This window comes from Lucilia cuprina, chromosome 3 (assembly GCF_022045245.1).
Source record: "Lucilia cuprina isolate Lc7/37 chromosome 3, ASM2204524v1, whole genome shotgun sequence".
NCBI lineage: Eukaryota > Metazoa > Arthropoda > Insecta > Diptera > Calliphoridae > Lucilia > Lucilia cuprina.
The window spans coordinates 43,405,443-43,423,560 of NC_060951.1; the positions used below are offsets into that span (position 1 = coordinate 43,405,443).

An 18,118-nucleotide genomic window follows, 5' to 3' on the forward strand; every position below is an offset into this window, starting at 1 on the left:
TTAACAACTGTCGAGTCAAAAAGCCCATTGGGAGTGTTTAAAGATTTCTCCATTCAATGAGAAACAATTCATTTATTACACAAGCCGACAAATGTTTAACCAAATTATACTTTTATAAAGGATTAAGTCACGCTGAATTCAAATTAGAATTTCTTCATCTCATTTGGTATTTAAGATATTGTGTCTTGAATTTTCAAAGAAACGCAGTTTTTGGCCATTTTATCAACCTTTAAATAGAGGCTTAACATCTGTTATATCTTCACTTTTCATAGAATTATCTTCACCTAAAGTATGATACAACAATAACACATTTCGCCTATATTAACCCCCTCATTTTATAAAATGAAACGAAAGAAAAGTGAAAAATTTAATTGTCCAATTCACAATTGGTGTTGTACGGTTGTATCGTTTTTATAATGGATTTGTTTTTATTTCAAAAAATTTAATTTGAAAAAATTTTTGACATACAACCCTACAACGATACGACATCGATTGTGAATCCGACAAATATTTTTTCATTAACATCTTTTTATACCCTTCACCTTCGTGAGAAGGGTATATATAAGTTTGTCATTCCGTTTGTAATTTCTATAATATAATTTTCCGACCCTATAAAGTATATATATTCTGGATCCTTATAGGTAGCGGAGATGATTAAGCCATGTCCGTCTGTCTGTATGTCTGTATGTTTGTTGAAATCAGTTTTTAGAAGACCCCAGATATCTGCGAGATCCGAATCTTCCATAATTCTATCAGACATACGACCGGCAAGAACGCTATTTAAAATCAGCAAAATCGGTCCATAAATAACGGAGATATGAGCAAAAAACCGAGACAACCTCTGAAAATTTCATATAAAATTTAGATTTTTTATTCATGCTCAGACAGAAACTGCAAAAAACAAAAACAAAATACATAACAATACGGTAAATATTGTTATTGTAATCTATATATATAAAATTCTAACGTTACTGACTGACTGACTGACTGACTGACTGATTGACTGATTCATCATCGCACAGCCTAAACGGTTAAAGCTAAAGAGCTGAAATTTGGACAGGGGGTTGGTCTCCCACCAAATAGATCCACTAAGACGGGATTTTTGGAAATTCGAATGTTTAGGGGGTAAAAAAGGGTAAAAACGGGTAAAATCGGTAACCTCATATCTCCTAAACTAGAAAAGATACAAAAATAGTTTAAAGCTTATCGTCGTTCATTTAAAAAATAAGCGGACAGGTGTCTGGTACTTTTTTCAATTTCGGCCCCTTTAGGGAATAAACGGGTAAAAACTGTATTTTGGTACTTTTTTTGCACCCCATGTATCTTTTAAACCAGTGAACATTCAAACAATATTTTTGACTCCTTCATAACTTGACGAAAAAATAAAAATATAAATTTAGTACTTTTTGGTTATTCGGATGTTTAAGGGGTGAAAATTGTACCTATTTTTGGTACTTTTTTCATAAAACATTGATTTTGGTTTATTAACTTATACATATAAATACGTAATAACGGGCTCCCACTACGATGTTGCAACATTTTGGAATAGAATTTTTATTTCGTTAATGAAATTAAGCATGTAGAGCCCGGAGTAAATGAGAATCTATAAAAGAGGACTTTTTGGTACTTTTTCGTTCTCCAAAAAGTACTTTTTGAATTTCCTATAATATTGAACCTAGAAACATGAAATTAAGTATGTAGAGGATGGATTAAGTGAGAACCTATAAAAGGGGACTTTTGGTACTTTTTCGCTCTTCAAAAGGTACTTTTTGGATTTTTGTATAATATTGAACCTAGAAACATGAAATTAAGCATGTAGAGCCCGCAGTAAATGAGAATCTATAAAAGGGGACTTTTTGGTACTATTTCGTTCTACAAAAGGTACTTTTTAAGTTTTCTATAAAATTTAACCTAGAAACATAAAGTTAAGCATGTAGAGCCTGGAGTAAATGAGAATCTATAAAAGGGGACTTTTTGGTACTTTTTCGTTCTTCAAAAGGTACTTTTTGAATTTCCTATAATATTGAACCAAGAAACATGAAATTAAGAATGTAGAGCCCGGAGTAAATGAGAATCTATAAAAGGGGACTTTTTGGTATTTTTTCATTCTTCAAAAGGTACTTTTTGAATTTCCTATAATATTGAACCTAGAAACATGAAATTAAGTATGTAGAGGATGGATTAAGTGAAAACCTATAAAAGGGGACTTTTGGTACTTTTTCGTTCTTCAAAAGGTACTTTTTGGATTTTTGTATAATATTGAACCTAGAAACATGAAATTAAGCATGTAGAGCCCGGAGTAAATGAGAATCTATAAAAGGGGACTTTTTGGTACTTTTTCGTTCTTCAAAAGATACTTTTTGAATTTCCTATAATATTGAACCAAGAAACATGAAATTAAGAATGTAGAGCCCGGAGTAAATGAGACTCTATAAAAGGGGACTTTTTGGTATTTTTTCGTTCTACAAAAGGTACTTTTTGAATTTCATATAATATTGAACCTAGAAGCATGAAATTAAGTATGTAGAGGATGGATTAAGTGAGAACCTATAAAAGGGGACTTTTGGTACTTTTTCGTTCTTCAAAAGGTACTGTTTGGATTTTTGTATAATATTGAACCTAGAAACATGAAATTAAGCATGTAGAGCCCGGAGTAAATGAGAATCTATAAAGTGAAACTTTTTGGTACTGTTTCGTTCTACAAAAGGTACTTTTTGGACTTTTGCATAATATTGAACCTAGAAACATAAAGTTAAGCATGTAGAGCCCGGAGTAAATGAGAATCTATAAAAGGGGACTTTTTGGTACTTTTTCGTTCTTCAAAAGGTACTTTTTGAATTTCCTATATTATTGAACCAAGAAACATGAAATTAAGAATGTAGAGCCCGGAGTAAATGAGAATCTATAAAAGGGGACTTTTTGGTATTTTTTCGTTCTTCAAAAGGTACTTTTTGAATTTCCTATAATATTGAACCTAGAAACATGAAATTAAGTATGTAGAGGATGGATTATGTGAGAACCTATAAAAGGGGACTTTTGGTACTTCTTCGTTCTTCAAAAGTTACTTTTTGGATTTTTGTATAATATTGAACCTAGAAACATGAAATTAAGCATGTAGAGCCCGGAGTAAATGAGAATCTATAAAAGGGGACTTTTTGGTACTTTTTCGTTCTTCAAAAGATACTTTTTATTTTCCTATAATACTGAACCAAGAAACATGAAATTAAGAATGTAGAGCCGGAGTAAATGAGAATCTATAAAAGGGGACTTTTGGTATTTTTTCGTTCTACAAAAGGTACTTTTTGAATTTCCTATAATATTGAACCTAGAAGCATGAAATTAAGTATGTAGAGGATGGATTAAGTGAGAACCTATAAAAGGGGACTTTTGGTACTTTTTCGTTCTTCAAAAGGTACTGTTTGGATTTTTGTATAATATTGAACCTAGAAACATGAAATTAAGCATGTAGAGCCCGGAGTAAATGAGAATCTATAAAAGGAGACTTTTGGTACTTTTTCGTTCTACAAAAGGTACTTTTTGGACTTTTGCATAATATTAAATCTAGAAACATGAAATTAATTATGTAGAGCCCGGAGTAAATGAGAATCTATAAAAGGGAACTTTTTGGTACTTTTTGTTCTTCAAAAGGTACTTTTTGAATTTCCTATAATATTGAACCAAGAAACATGAAATTAAGTATGTAGAGCCCGGAGTAAATGAGAATCTATAAAAGGGAACTTTTTGGTACTTTTTGTTCTTCAAAAGGTACTTTTTGAATTTCCTATAATATTGAACCAAGAAACATGAAATTAAGAATGTAGAGCCCGGAGTAAATGAGAATCTATAAAAGGGGACTTTTTGGTATTTTTTCTTTCTACAAAAGGTACTTTTTGAATTTTCTGTAATATTGAACCTGGAAGCATGAAATTAAGTATGTAGAGGATGGATTAAGTGAGAACCTATAAAAGGGGACTTTTGGTACTTTTTCGTTCTTCAAAGGTACTGTTTGGATTTTTGTATAATATTGAACCTAGAAACATGAAATTAAGCATGTAGAGCCCGGAGTAAATGAGAATCTATAAAAGGAGACTTTTTGGTACTGTTTCGTTCTACAAAAGGTACTTTTTGAATTTTCTATAATATTGAACCTAGAAACATGAAATTAAGTATTAGAGCCCGGAGTAAATGAGAATCTATAAAAGGGGACTTTTTGGTACTTTTTCGTTCTTCAAAAGGTACTTTTTGAATTTCCTATAATATTGAACCAAGAAACATGAAATTAAGAATGTAGAGCCCGGAGTAAATGAGAATCTATAAAAGGGGACTTTTTGGTATTTTTTCTTTCTACAAAAGGTACTTTTTGAATTTCCTGTAATATTGAACCTGGAAACATGAAATTAAGTATGTAGAGGATGGATTAAGTGAGAACCTATAAAAGGGGACTTTTGGTACTTTTTCGTTCTTCAAAGGTACTGTTTGGATTTTTGTATAATATTGAACCTAGAAACATGAAATTAAGCATGTAAAGCCCGCAGTAAATGAGAATCTATAAAAGGGGACTTTTTGGTACTTTTTCGTTCTTCAAAGGGTACTTTTTGCATTTCCTATAATATTGAACCAAGAAACATGAAATTAAGAATGTAGAGCCCGGAGTAAATGAGAATCTATAAAAGGGGACTTTTTGGTATTTTTTCGTTCTACAAAAGGTACTTTTTGAATTTCCTGTAATATTGAACCTGGAAGCATGAAATTAAGTATGTAGAGGATGGATTAAGTGAGAACCTATAAAAGGGGACTTTTGGTACTTTTTCGTTCTTCAAAGGTACTGTTTGGATTTTTGTATAATATTGAACCTAGAAACATGAAATTAAGCATGTAGAGCCCGGAGTAAATGAGAATTTATAAAAGGAGACTTTTTGGTACTGTTTCGTTCTACAAAAGGTACTTTTTGAATTTTCTATAATATTGAACCTAGAAACATGAAATTAAGCGTTTAGAGCCCGGAGTAAATGAGAATCTATAAAAGGGGTACTTTTTCGTTCTTCAAAAGGTACTTTTTTAATTTCCTATAATATTGAACATAGAAACGTGAAATCAAGTATGTAGAGGATGGATTAAGTGAGAACCTATAAAAGGGGACTTTTGGTACTTTTTCGTTCTTCAAAAGGTACTTTTTGAGTTTTCTATAAAATTTAACCTAGAAACATGAAATTAAGCATGTAGAGCCTGGAGTAAATAAGAATCTATAAAAGGAGACTTTTTGGTACTGTTTCGTTCTACAAAAGGTACTTTTTGGGTTTTCTATAAAATTTAACCTAGAAACATGAAATTAAGCATGTAGAGCCTGGAGTAAATGAGAATCTATAAAAGAGGACTTTTCGTTCATCAAAAGGTACTTTTTGAATTTTTTATAATATTGAACCTAGAAACATGAAATTAAGTATTTAGAGTATGGATTAAGTGAGAACATATAAAAGGGGACTTTTTGAAACCTTTTCGTTCTTCAAAAGGTACTTTTTGGATTTTTGTATAATATTGAACCTAGGAACGTGAAATTAAGCGTATAGAGCCCGGATTAAGTGAGGACCTATAAAAGGGGACTTTTTGGTACTTTTCCGTTCTTTAAAAGGTACATTTTGAATTTTCTATAATATTGAACCTAGAAACATGAAATTAAGCGTTTAGAGCCTGGATTAAGTGAGAACCTATAAAGGGTACTTTTTCGTTCTTCAAAAGGTACTTTTTGTGCTTTTTATAATATTGATCCTAGACACATGAAATTAAGCATGTGGAGCCCGGAGTTAATTAGAATCTTTAAAAGCAATCAGGGACTTGAGTAAATGAAAATTTAAACTGGAATATTTTATGGTACTTTTTGAATTTTCTATAATGTTGAACTTAGGAACATGAAATTAAATAAGATTGGTCCTTTGGTACTTTTTCGTAATTCACTGGTACTGGTACTTTTAGAGCTTTCTAAAATATTGAATTTATAAACATAAAATTAAACACGCAGTATCCCAATTGAACGAAAGTTGAAAAAGCATACTCTGGTACTTTTTTTGTTCTTTTACTAATACTTTTCGAATTTTCTATAATATTGAACCTAAAAACATTAAATTGGACATGTAGCTTCCTGATTGTATAAAAATCTTTATGCGATTTTTTTTGGTTTCTGGTTGAAAATTTAACATGCGTCATCCTGATTTAATGAAAATATATAAAAAGGCACTGTCTGGTACTTTTTCGTTCTTCAACTTTTTTTTCTAATTTTCTGTAATATTGAGACTAGAATCATAAAATCAAACTTAAAGAGTTCTCTAAAAGGGGAATTATTGATATTGCAGATATATATACATTTACAATAATGATATTTATTTTATTCCACTACGATGAGGGTAGCGAAGCACACTGGGTATAGCTAGTTTGTTTATAAAAGCAAAGCAGAGCAAGAGCAGCAGAGCAAGAGTAGCAGAGCGAGAGCAGCACTAATGTTTTGTTATTGGCTAGAAATATGAAATTAAGTATGTAGAGCCTGGATTAAGTGAGAACCTATAAAAGGGGACTTTCTGGTACTTTTTCGTTCTTCAAAAGGTATTTTTTGAAATTTCTATAATATTGAACCTAGAAACATGAAATTAAGTATGCATGGCCCGGATGAAGTGAGGACCCAAACAAGGGGAGTTTTTGGTACTTTTTCGTTTTTCAAAAGGTACTTTTTGCAATTTCTACAATATTGAACCTAGAAACATGTAATTAAGTATGTATGGCCCGGATTAAGTGAGGACCCATAAAAGGGGACTTTTTCGTTGTTCAAAAGGTACTTTTTGCAATTTCTACATTATTGAACCTAGAAACATTTAATTAAGTATGTATGGCCCGGATTAAGTGAGGACCCATAAAAGGGGACTTTTTGGTACTTTTTCGTTCTTCAAAAGGTACTTTTTGCAATTTCTACAATATTGAACCTAGAAACATGTTATTAAGTATGTATGGCCCGGATAAAGTGAGGACCCATACAAGGGGACTTTTTGGTACTTTTTCGTTTTTCAAAAGGTACTTTTTGCAATTTCTACAATATTGAACCTAGAAACATGTAATTAAGTATGTATGGCCCGGATTAAGTGAGGACCCATAAAAGGGGACTTTTTGGTATTTTTTCGTTGTTCAAAAGGTACTTTTTGCAATTTCTACAATATTGAACCTAGAAACATGTAATTAAGTATGTATGGCCCGGATTAAGTGAGGACCCATAAAAGGGGACTTTTTGGTACTTTTTCGTTCTTCAAAAGGTACTTTTTACAATTTCTACAATATTGAACCTAGGAACATGTAATTAAGTTTGTATGGCCCGGATTAACTGAGGACCCATAGATGGGGACTTTTTGGTACTTTTTCGTTCTTCAAAAGGTACAAAAGGCTTTAAACACATCATGGTGAAAGGTATATAAGATTCGGCACAGCCGAATATAGAACTCTTACTTGTTTCTTTTAATATTTGTCGTTTCGTTTTATAAAATAAGGAAGTTAAAAAAAAACTTATGCATTCCAATTAATCAAAAATGTTTATACGAAAACAATAACATTTTTTTAAATATTTGCTATAGTTTTTAAAATATCATTTGGTTAAGTTAACGGACGGACAGACATCATTAAGTCGAATAAAAAAGTGATTTACATTCGATTAGAACTTTCTTAGAAAGGTGTGGATTCAGTATTTTAAACAATATTTACAAAGCGTCAAAGTATTTATATGTACGGTGCACTACTATATTGCAGAGAGTAATATAGTAGTGTACGGTATAAATACTTTGAACATAAAGCAAACCATAAGATTTCAAAACTTATCTCGAAGAATAATGATAGGACAGATGTAAGGTCTTTGCTTTAAAGATTACAAAATGGACTTTCAGACAGCATACAACATTTAATAAATACAGTTTTCTTGGAGCCTTTTTTTAAATTTTAGACCACGATATCTTAATCCCAGATCCGAAGAAGAAAAGGTGAAAAACTGTCGTCCTGTGTTATTTTTAGTAATCATTTTTAGTAATAATTTGTACCTTAAAGTTTTTTGTTCAACAATTTGATATACCCAATGAAAAAAATACTAAATATTTTTCTTGGACCAGCCCTTGAGTAATAAGCCTAGTTAATACAGTTTTGATTTGATTCCAATTCTTAATTAATAATTTACTTAAATATAAAACATATAATATCCACTTACAAATGCTCATAGTTACGTTGAAATTCAAAATAAATACGTTTTGGTTTAGGTGGAAATTTCTCTGGATTAAGTTGGACAGATTTAAATATTTTCGCACAACACGATCTTACACTCTCACTCAATTCAAATTCTTCAGCATAGATTTGATCTTGACCGGGTATCTTGGAAAAAAATAACACAAACACACACATTAAATTAAATAAGTTTAAATAAATATAATTGATGTCACTTAATAGTCACCTTTTTCATTGGCAATTTAATTCTAAGAATTTCAGCATAACGACACAACACTTCATGGGGGGCATGAATCTTAATGAAATGTATACGTTGAGTATTATCACGTTCTAGGTGAAGGCCTTCCTTCTCTAAATTTGCCTCGAAAATTTCACGTTTCTTAATATTATCCAACTTGTGATCGGCACCGCTAAAGGCCAAAACAAAATCAACACTACGTTGACCATCTTGGAAGCGGCGTCTTGTCTATGATTGAGAGAATTTCATTTAATAAATTTAAAAAAGATTTATCAATTACTATAAAGTGGAAAAAATAGCTAAAATTATATTTAAATATACTTTTTAAATAAAAATGTTTTAAAAACTAATAATTTCATACTTGTATATCTATTTGTATTAATTCGGTATCAAAAATTTTTTCTATACAATTTCCCATATTTTTTTTAGTAGCAGCTAATTTATTTGTGTAGTAGCCATAATATGTATATAAAAAACAATATTATAAATTATTAACAAAAAATCAAAATTTTTTATGATTCACTATTTATATTATATTTATTTTTTGTGTCGAAAACAATTTCACAGATCATCAAAAAATATAAAAAATTTAACTAAAAACTCCACAATTATTTTTAGTATGCTTTGTGTTTAATGTCTCAGTCACATCTGATATTCCTATAAATTTTGAGCAAAATTCTCTGCACAATGTCATTTCATCTGTCACCTTACTCTATACAATTTACATATATCTGTTCCTACATTATTCCCATTTAAATATGAACTACTCTCTTTACAATGTCAAACAGAAACAATCACCCACTGTGTTCTTTAAGTAACTTTTGGCCTCTCTTTCAGACCGGCTACTCAAAATAGTGTAGATCAGAGATGGGAAGTGTAGAAATTGAGTTGGTAATGCACTCAAAAGCTAGGTGAACTATTTTTATATAAAAAAATATTTGAATTAATTATTTTAGATGAATTTGAAAATCACAATTCCCGATATTGTAAAATATAATAAAATATGGATAAACCTGCCTTATTAACTCTAAGCAAAAAAGTATTTTAACAATTTGACTCAAAAAATTAAAATAGTACTAAATTAACCATCTCTGTTGTGGATCGTATATGAAAATATGAGTGCTTTATACAACAAGTAGCATTATTTGAATTTAAATTATGGGTGCGAGTCATTTGAACAAATATGTGTGTACTCAAGATCTTTTCTTTTGTTTTAACTAATGAATAAACATTTCGATTTACTTCCCAAAGATCTTGATGTTCTGGCGTGTGTTAACAGGTTTCAATGTTGTCTTATTATAAACAAAAAATATTCTTGGTATTTAATTGATGTTTTTACTGTTTGTTTATACTATAATTCAAATATTTTAAATGTTTGCTAATAATTTGTGAGTACAATTAAATACGTGGATAAATCTATAGTCTAGACTAGAAATCAGCCTTAGTATAGACTATAGATCAGGATATAGTATGGCCTCTGATTTATATTCCAGTCTATAGTCTGACCTCTGATCTATAGGCCAGTCTATAGTCTGAACTTTAAATCATTCTGCAGCTTAGACTAAAAATCAATCAATAGATCAGTATATAGTCAAGTCTATAGATTAGTCTATAGTCTAGACTAGAAATAAATCTATAGTTTAGTCTATAGTCTGGACTATCACTCTATAGTCTATAGTTCCATATATCAGTTTATAGTCTGGATTATAGAGCAGTCTGGACCGATTTATATAACCTAGACTATAGGCTGATCTATAGTCTCGTCTATAGTCTTGACTATAGTCTGGTCTATAGTCTTGACTATAGTCTGGTCTATAGTCTCGACTATAGTCTGGTCTATAGTCTCGACTATAGTCTGGTCTATAGTCTTGACTATAGTCTGGTCTATAGTCTTGACTATAGTCTAGACTATAGTCTGGTCTATAGTCTAGACTATAGTCTGGTCTATAGTCTAGACTATAGTCTGGTCTATAGTCTAGACTATAGTCTGGTCTATAGTCTAGACTATAGTCTGGTCTATAGTCTACACTATAGTCTGGTCTATAGTCTAGACTATAGTCTGGTCTATAGTCTAGACTATAGTCTGGTCTATAGTCTAGACTATAGTCTGGTCTATAGTCTAGACTATAGTCTGGTCTATAGTCTAGACTATAGTCTGGTCTATAGTCTAGACTATAGTCTGGTCTATAGTCTAGACTATAGTCTTGACTATAGACCAGACTATAGCCTAGACTATAGTCTAGACTATAGTCTAGGCTATAGTCTGGTCTATAGTCAAGACTATAGTCTAGACTATAGTCTATATATCAGTTTTTATTATGTATTATAGACCAGTTTATAGTCTGGACTATATATCTGAATATATAATCTGTACTATAGATTAATTTACTGCACCTGCTATGCATCATTCTATTGCTATTGGATCTATTTGTTGTCTGGACGACAGATGAATCTGGACTAGGACAACGGTGCAATTGTAATTTTGACAAAAAGACTAAACTATTCTAAACAAGATATTGTAATTATTTTCTTCTATAATCAATTGCAATCAAACAAAACTGTCATTAAGTGTTTATGTACAGAAATAAAAAAATTCAAAAATTTCCGGTAACATAATCTATTGTGTGGAAAAAATTTCAAGTTAAATAAACCCACATGCAATCAAACGTTATATATCAAAATCAATCTAATAAAATAACATTTTTAAAGCCATACAAAATTAATGTCATTAAGCTAAATTATATAATAGAAAACAATAATGTCATAAACCTAAAAATAAGCAAAACTAATTATAGGGAAAAAAAATTGCCATTACCCGTTCCCGCAAGCAGTTTTAATTAATTTTCATTTTAATTTTTTAACAACACAATTCATTGCATAGAATAAGAAAAAATAAAGTAAAAATGTTATAAATAAATAAAAAGTATTTAAATAATAAAGGCAGTTAGAAGAGATAAAGATTACAAATTTGAACAGTGGAGTTAATAAAAATAGCACTTATTACTTTAAAATGGCTTTAAAATATTTAAGTAATTGTTATTAAAATTTTATACAAAAAGTGCTATTGTTATTAACATAAGTGTTTATTTTTTTGTAATTGAAATAATAGTGCAGATGTAGAGGTGTAGAGTTAAGTGTAGAAAAGTTTTCAAAATTCCAATTTATTAAAAGTGGTATAATTTGGTTGGTGTTGTTAAGAGAGTGTGTTTGTGTGTTTTTGAAAAGATAATCACAGCCAAAAGCAATAAAATAAAATTTATATTTTTTCTCAATATTATAATCGTATAGAAGATAAAATGGAATTGGAAAAGTTTTGATTTTGTAGAAAATCTTTACCCTAAATTTCCACTGGGAGTACGTAATTGGCAATTTCTTATCTTTACTAGTTTGTGTACTATTCTGTAAGAGTCGCCTAGAGACCTCCATATCATTGGCCACTTGTAGTGATGTATCACCGGCACCATTACCAGCACTATAATTAGCACGACCATTTTGTAGAGCCATTACCTGTGCAGCTAAAACAGCGTCTGTATAATCACCACCCCCCAAAAAACCTGCTCCTCCTCCACCAGCACCCGCTATACCTCCACCACCAGCCAGACCACCATTCATATTTGGTGGCATATATTGATCTAATGGTGTAGAGTGTCTATAATTTGGATTCCATGATGATCTTGCTTTATGACCATTTTCACGCATACTACCCGTCCTGCGGGAGGGTGTTTCGTCACCTGCCAAATCTACCGCAGAATGATAGATTGTATTGCGGGATTGTGATAAAGATTTACGATGAGCAGCAGCTGCTGCTGCCGCTTCTGAATCGGCTAATGATATTGTATCAAAATATAAACTTTCTCGATCATCCATTTCGGATTCGGGATAGTCGTAATCGTGTGTTCGTACTGTAAAAGAAGAGAGAGAGAAAACAGAATAATAAAAAATATTTTATATAAAAAATTAACTGTTATACCAGAAATTTACATTAAAAATATTAACTACATTCTACAAACAGAAAATACCATTGATCTTTATTAATAAATAATTATGTAATTAAATTAAAAATAAACAATACGAATGCAAGGAAAAAATCACTTTTTGAAGAAAATTTTTAATTTTTTTATTAAATCATTTTATCACAAAAAAAGTATTTTAAAATTTAAACTACAGATCAGTGTTTAAACTGGGTCCAGTCTATAGTATAGACTATAGATCAATCTGTTGACCATGTTATAGCCTGCACTATAGAACTGTCTATAGTTTGGAATATATCTATACATTAATCCATAGTAATGAACCAATTTATATTCATTTCTATAAATTGATCTTTAGATACATTTTGTTATCTCAATTTTCTATCGATTAGTTGTTTGGATTTTAAATTTATTTGGTATTGCCAGGCTATAGTTTAGATATAAGATCACTTCTAAGTTTGACATAGATTAGGCCGGATCATAAAACAACATAAGGTAGAGACTATAGATCAGGATATAATCATATAATCGTAATATATCTGTCTTCAAGCTATAGATCAGTCTATATGTTTGAAAGTAGATCTCTCTATAGGTTTTACTATAGATCACACTATAGTATAGCCTAGAAATCTTTATAGGCTTAACTAAAGATCAGTCTATACTGTAAAATACATTTGTCCATTTCACAATCGGTGTTGTACGATTGTATCGTAGTATGTCGTATTTTTTTTTTTTTTTCAAAAAATTTATTTTAATTTTTTCTATGACATTGTGAATTGAACAATTGTATATAATATAGACTATATGGTCTTGAATATAGCTTAGAATGTGAATGTATTTAAAGTCTTAAATACAGATATATATTCAGCCTATAGAACTGTGCAGGGTCTGAATAAGGAACTTAATGTACAAACAAATAATAAATTTTACAACAACCCTTGTAATTAGCTACCGTTTTTTTGTTTCAAGATTTTGCACTGACAATTTATATTATTTAACCAACTGGTTGGTAAGTATTTATAATTGTTAATAAATAATTATTGATACTGTACTTATTGTTTATCAATGTCTATGGGGATTTCTACGTAAGTATGTAAATAGAATATTTTTTTAATTCAATTGTAGTAATGACATAATTTAAAATTTTTTTTGAATAACTTAGTTTTTTTCTCTGAGATAATTGAATAATATTTTGAACTTAATACAAATATTAATATGAATTAAAAAGTTTAATATTCCTGACGACATGTTTGTATTTAGGAAAAAACACAATAACATATTATAGTTCAAAGAGTATCGATAAACCTTAAAATAACATGTAAACTAATGACACCAAATATTATTTTATTTACTTTATAAATAATAAACAATAATTAGTTAACAGTTAGTTATAAGAAATTTCCCCATTTATGTACTTCTTGTTAAAGAAATCCACATAAATTAAAATTGATAAACAGGCGGTAAATCTCACTTAAAGTAAATAATCATATACTTTATGCAGTTGATAATAAATTTATCAAAATTTAATTTAATTAATTAATAAAAAATGAAACTTATTTTTAGCTAAAATTGTGAAACATAGTATATATGTATGTGTGATAAGCAGCTTTTAAAAGAAAAAACATAAAAACTTGAATATACTTAAAACACACAAGTACATATAGCTGTTATTCTTTTATAAATAAAAAATAAAAAAAACATGTAGAAAAAGTAGGGTCAGGCATGGCCGACCATATGATACCCTACATCAGTTATATGTGAATATGTCTAAAATGTGTATTATTTTTAATAATAAAGCATCGATGTGCCCTTCGGTGGGTTAGTAGTTAGTGTTCTAGTCTGGTTGCACGGAGGTGGTGGATTCGATTCCCACCTGAGGCACTGGTTAAGGAGCGCATAATAGGTCCGATAGGGACCTAGGTGAATTTCTTTGGATTTAATGTATATATGAACATCCTCTATCCTAACTAACTAAGCCTTTATGTTGAATTTATCCTTAACTTCGCCATATTTTTGATGAAAAAATTGATTGATATCTACCGAAATCAATAGAGTTCGTACTTAGCTTAAAAGTAATGTGTGTACCAAATTGCATCCTATTATTTCTAAAATTGCTACCAGCAGTTAGATTAAAAGGCTTATATGGACAGACAAATAGACAGACAGAGAGATATCATAAATTGATTCTGAGCCGACTGACATATACTTAAAGGTGAGACCATTAATAAAATGGTGTAGGGTATAAACATAAAATAATTTTTTTTCAGAAGCAAGAAGCAAAAAAAAAAAAGAATTTAATTCATAGATATTTTTAATTGAATATCCATGAACTTGAAATAAAATCATGCTCATTTCAAATAATAGATTTTACTTTTTGTTCTATTGTGTAAATTTTATACTTATATGGTTATATTTTTTATGTAAAATAATGACAATACATGGCTTTACTTGATTAAAATGCATTAAAAACAGAAGTGTAGAAAATACGCAATTGCTTTTTTAAATTAAACAAGAATAAATTAATTAAAATAATGCAATAGCAAATGGGATGACGTGATTTATGGAATTAATTGTTAAAAATTTATTGTGTTGTTAAAAATAGCAGCTTTTTAAAAAGATCTCCTAAAATCATTTTTTTTGTTTAGTCACAAAAAGAAATAATATTGATAAGTGAGAAGGTTTATAGGGCAGATTATAGACAGATCTATAGCTCAGACTGTAGACTGGACTAAAGTTCAGACTGAAGAATTGTTTTTTTTTTTGGTACTTTAGTTCTATAGTCCAGATAATAAACTGAATAACAGTCTAGGGCATAAACTGAATTATAGTGATAAAGTAATGTACTTATTATAAATTTACTAATGACTATCTAAAGAATTATCAATAGTCCATACTATAGACTTATCTATACACTGATCCATAGCTTAGTCTTAAGACTGATCTATAGTCCATACTATAGACTAAACTATAGTTCACACTATAGACTGATCTTTAGTTCAGACTATAAATTGATCTATAGTCCAGACAAATCTATTGTCCAGACTATAGACTAAGCTATAGTCTAGGCTATAGACTAATCTATTGTCCAGACTATAGACTAAGCTATAGTCTAGACTATAGACTAATCTATAGCCCATACAATAGACTAATCTATAGTCTACTGTTCAGACTGATCTAAAGTTTACTGTTCAGACTGAACTAGAGTTCAGACTATAGAGCAGAACTATAGTGCTGACCAGACTATGAACCGATCAAAAGTCCAGTCTATAGACTAATCTAGAAATATTTAAGGTTATAGGTTATCTGTATAGACTATAGACTGTAGTCTATAGTGTGGACTAAGTAAATCTATAGTCTAGAAAATATAACAGTTTATTGACTGCATCAATGTATTTAAATTAATCTTTTACTAAATCGAATCTACTACTTTTTTCAACACATCTGCTATTATCACCTCAAGAACATAATATACATATACATACCCAGCAAAAACTTTTATTACCATGTAATTGATTAAAATGCTAAAATTTACTTAAACAATAGCAATTTAAGTCATTATTTTATTATGGTAATGTTATTGGAGGCAAGTACTTTCACCAATCTCTTGCAAGTAATCAGAGAAATCGGTCAATTTAATCCTGTGAAGAAAAACGTATGTTGTTTCACATCTTATTATTTTTATATACCACATTGGTATTTATATAATATATTATTGAAAAGACGTTATTTAACTACTTCTGTGTAATCACAACGATATATAATAGTCTTTTAAAAGTATGTTAATAGGTAAATGGTTACAATTGCAAATCATTATCAAGTTTTTGCTGGGTATGTAGCTACAAACAAATGACTATTAAGAGTAATAAATAATAAAAAAAATTAATGCAAAAAAATAAAATGATTTGGTGCCAGACAATAACAAATTCGAACATCTAAAGTGTTTAATACTCGTAGACAAACACACACTTCTCGTACAAATATTAAATTTAGTATTAGAATGAATACAATACAATACAGAAAAATAAAATATTTATATTTATGCATTAATTACCGGCTGAATACATGTTTGATTATATTGTTTTTTATTTCGGCTGTTTAAAATTAATTTATTTATTTTTTTTTTGTTTTTGGTAGTCTTTTTTAAGAAGTGATGATGTAGTCAAGTATTTGTTAAAAAGAAATACAAAAAAGCAGTGGTTTTCTTTTGGTGGTAGAATTTTGGTAGAAAAGAAATTAAATAAAAAAAGTTTAAAACTAAAACTGGAACTTAAATACTGTGAAACTTTTTCTATATTTTTTTTTATAACTAACTATTTTACAGTTTTTGTTTGTTACTTCTTTTTTTTTTTTGATATAAAACGTGCTGTTGTATATAAGAAAATAAAGAAGAGAAATACAATGTTGTACATAAAATTATTTAGATTTTTGTTTTTGTATAAAAATATGCAAAAATTCGTTGTTACAGCTGGAGGTTTTCTTTTAGGTTGATTGTTGTTTGATGTAGTTTTTAGGTATTTTTTTACTCTTTTCAATATTATGTATAATAAACATCACTAAGTGTCAGTAATTTTGTAATCATTATCATGATTATCATGCAACACAAAAAATGTTGCTGCTGATTGCTCTCTATTTTTGTAACACTTTGCAATGGAAATGAAATCTAAATAGACAATTTACACTGTATGTCATCAGTAGTAGGTTTTCATTAGTATCTGTGTATATTTTATTTATTCATAACAGATGGTTTCTGTTGTTGTTATTAAAGAAGGGTCAGTAACTTTGTTGTTGAAGAGAAATAACATGACACAATAAACTTATTTTCACTTTATTGAAATAATTGAAGTTTCTTTTTTTTATTTAAAATTTTAGCAAAAAATTTTATTATAAGCACAATATTATTATTAGCACATTTTTAATATTTATTTAAACATTGAACTTTTAGCTCTCCCACGTTATCAAATCTTGTTTGACTTTTTTTATATATTTTTCTGACGTATGCAGACCAGTTGATACTAATTTATTTTTTAATAATTTGTTTTACTTTTTTTTATAAATTAATTCGTTTCACATTAAACATATCGCTTTAGTAATTCGTTTATAAAGTGCGTTCACACGTTCACGTTTAGAATTAGACTAAAACATTGAAAATAAACAAACAAAATAAAAAAAAAATGTTTCAATTCCCTCCCATATTTTCAATAACACAAATGAAAAAAAATCATCTACTCAAGTGCTCTCATGGAGAATTATATTTATTACACCTCTTTGGTCGTTTATGGTTTGTATCACTTATTTTTTCGTTTTTGATTTGGTTTTTTTGTAGTTTTATTAGAAAACAGCCAAAAAAAAAATGAGTAAGAATTTTTACCGGCCTTCAGTATATCGTAAACTCTAAATGATCCATCCACATGGTATATTCTCCCTCTCTCGCTCTTTTTGTTGTGGCGAGCGCCTTAAGTTTTATCAAATTGTTAATGATAACGTCATCAGAGCGTTTTATGGGCACCGTTTGTTACTCAAAGTTTATAAGAATATGAATACCCTACCATCTGCTCATTTTTTTAATCTATATATATAAAATTCTAACGTTACTGACTGACTGACTGACTGACTGACTGACTGACTGATTGACTGATTCATCATCGCACAGCCTAAACGGTTAAAGCTA

The 18,118-nt window shown here is 29.5% G+C and overlaps 1 protein-coding gene across 6 annotated transcripts in view; it reads right to left on the reverse strand.

Moving 5' to 3' along the window:
* LOC111680147 (anoctamin-2) overlaps positions 1-18,118 on the reverse strand; it is a 181,412-nt gene that overhangs the window by 4,206 nt on the left and 159,088 nt on the right. For 3 of the 6 annotated variants that reach the window (XM_046946197.1, XM_046946195.1, XM_046946196.1), the window contains 3 exons: positions 11,816-12,381; positions 8,468-8,707; positions 8,228-8,388 (listed from right to left, as the gene is read on the reverse strand). In XM_046946197.1, the coding sequence (XP_046802153.1) occupies positions 8,228-8,388; positions 8,468-8,707; positions 11,816-12,346 (932 nt within the window). In that variant the 5' untranslated portion in view covers positions 12,347-12,381. Of the gene's footprint in view, positions 1-8,227; positions 8,389-8,467; positions 8,708-8,840; positions 9,256-11,815; positions 12,382-16,501; positions 16,757-18,118 lie in introns of those variants that run through there. The other 3 variants (XM_023441770.2, XM_023441772.2, XM_046946198.1) reach the window with 3 other exon arrangements.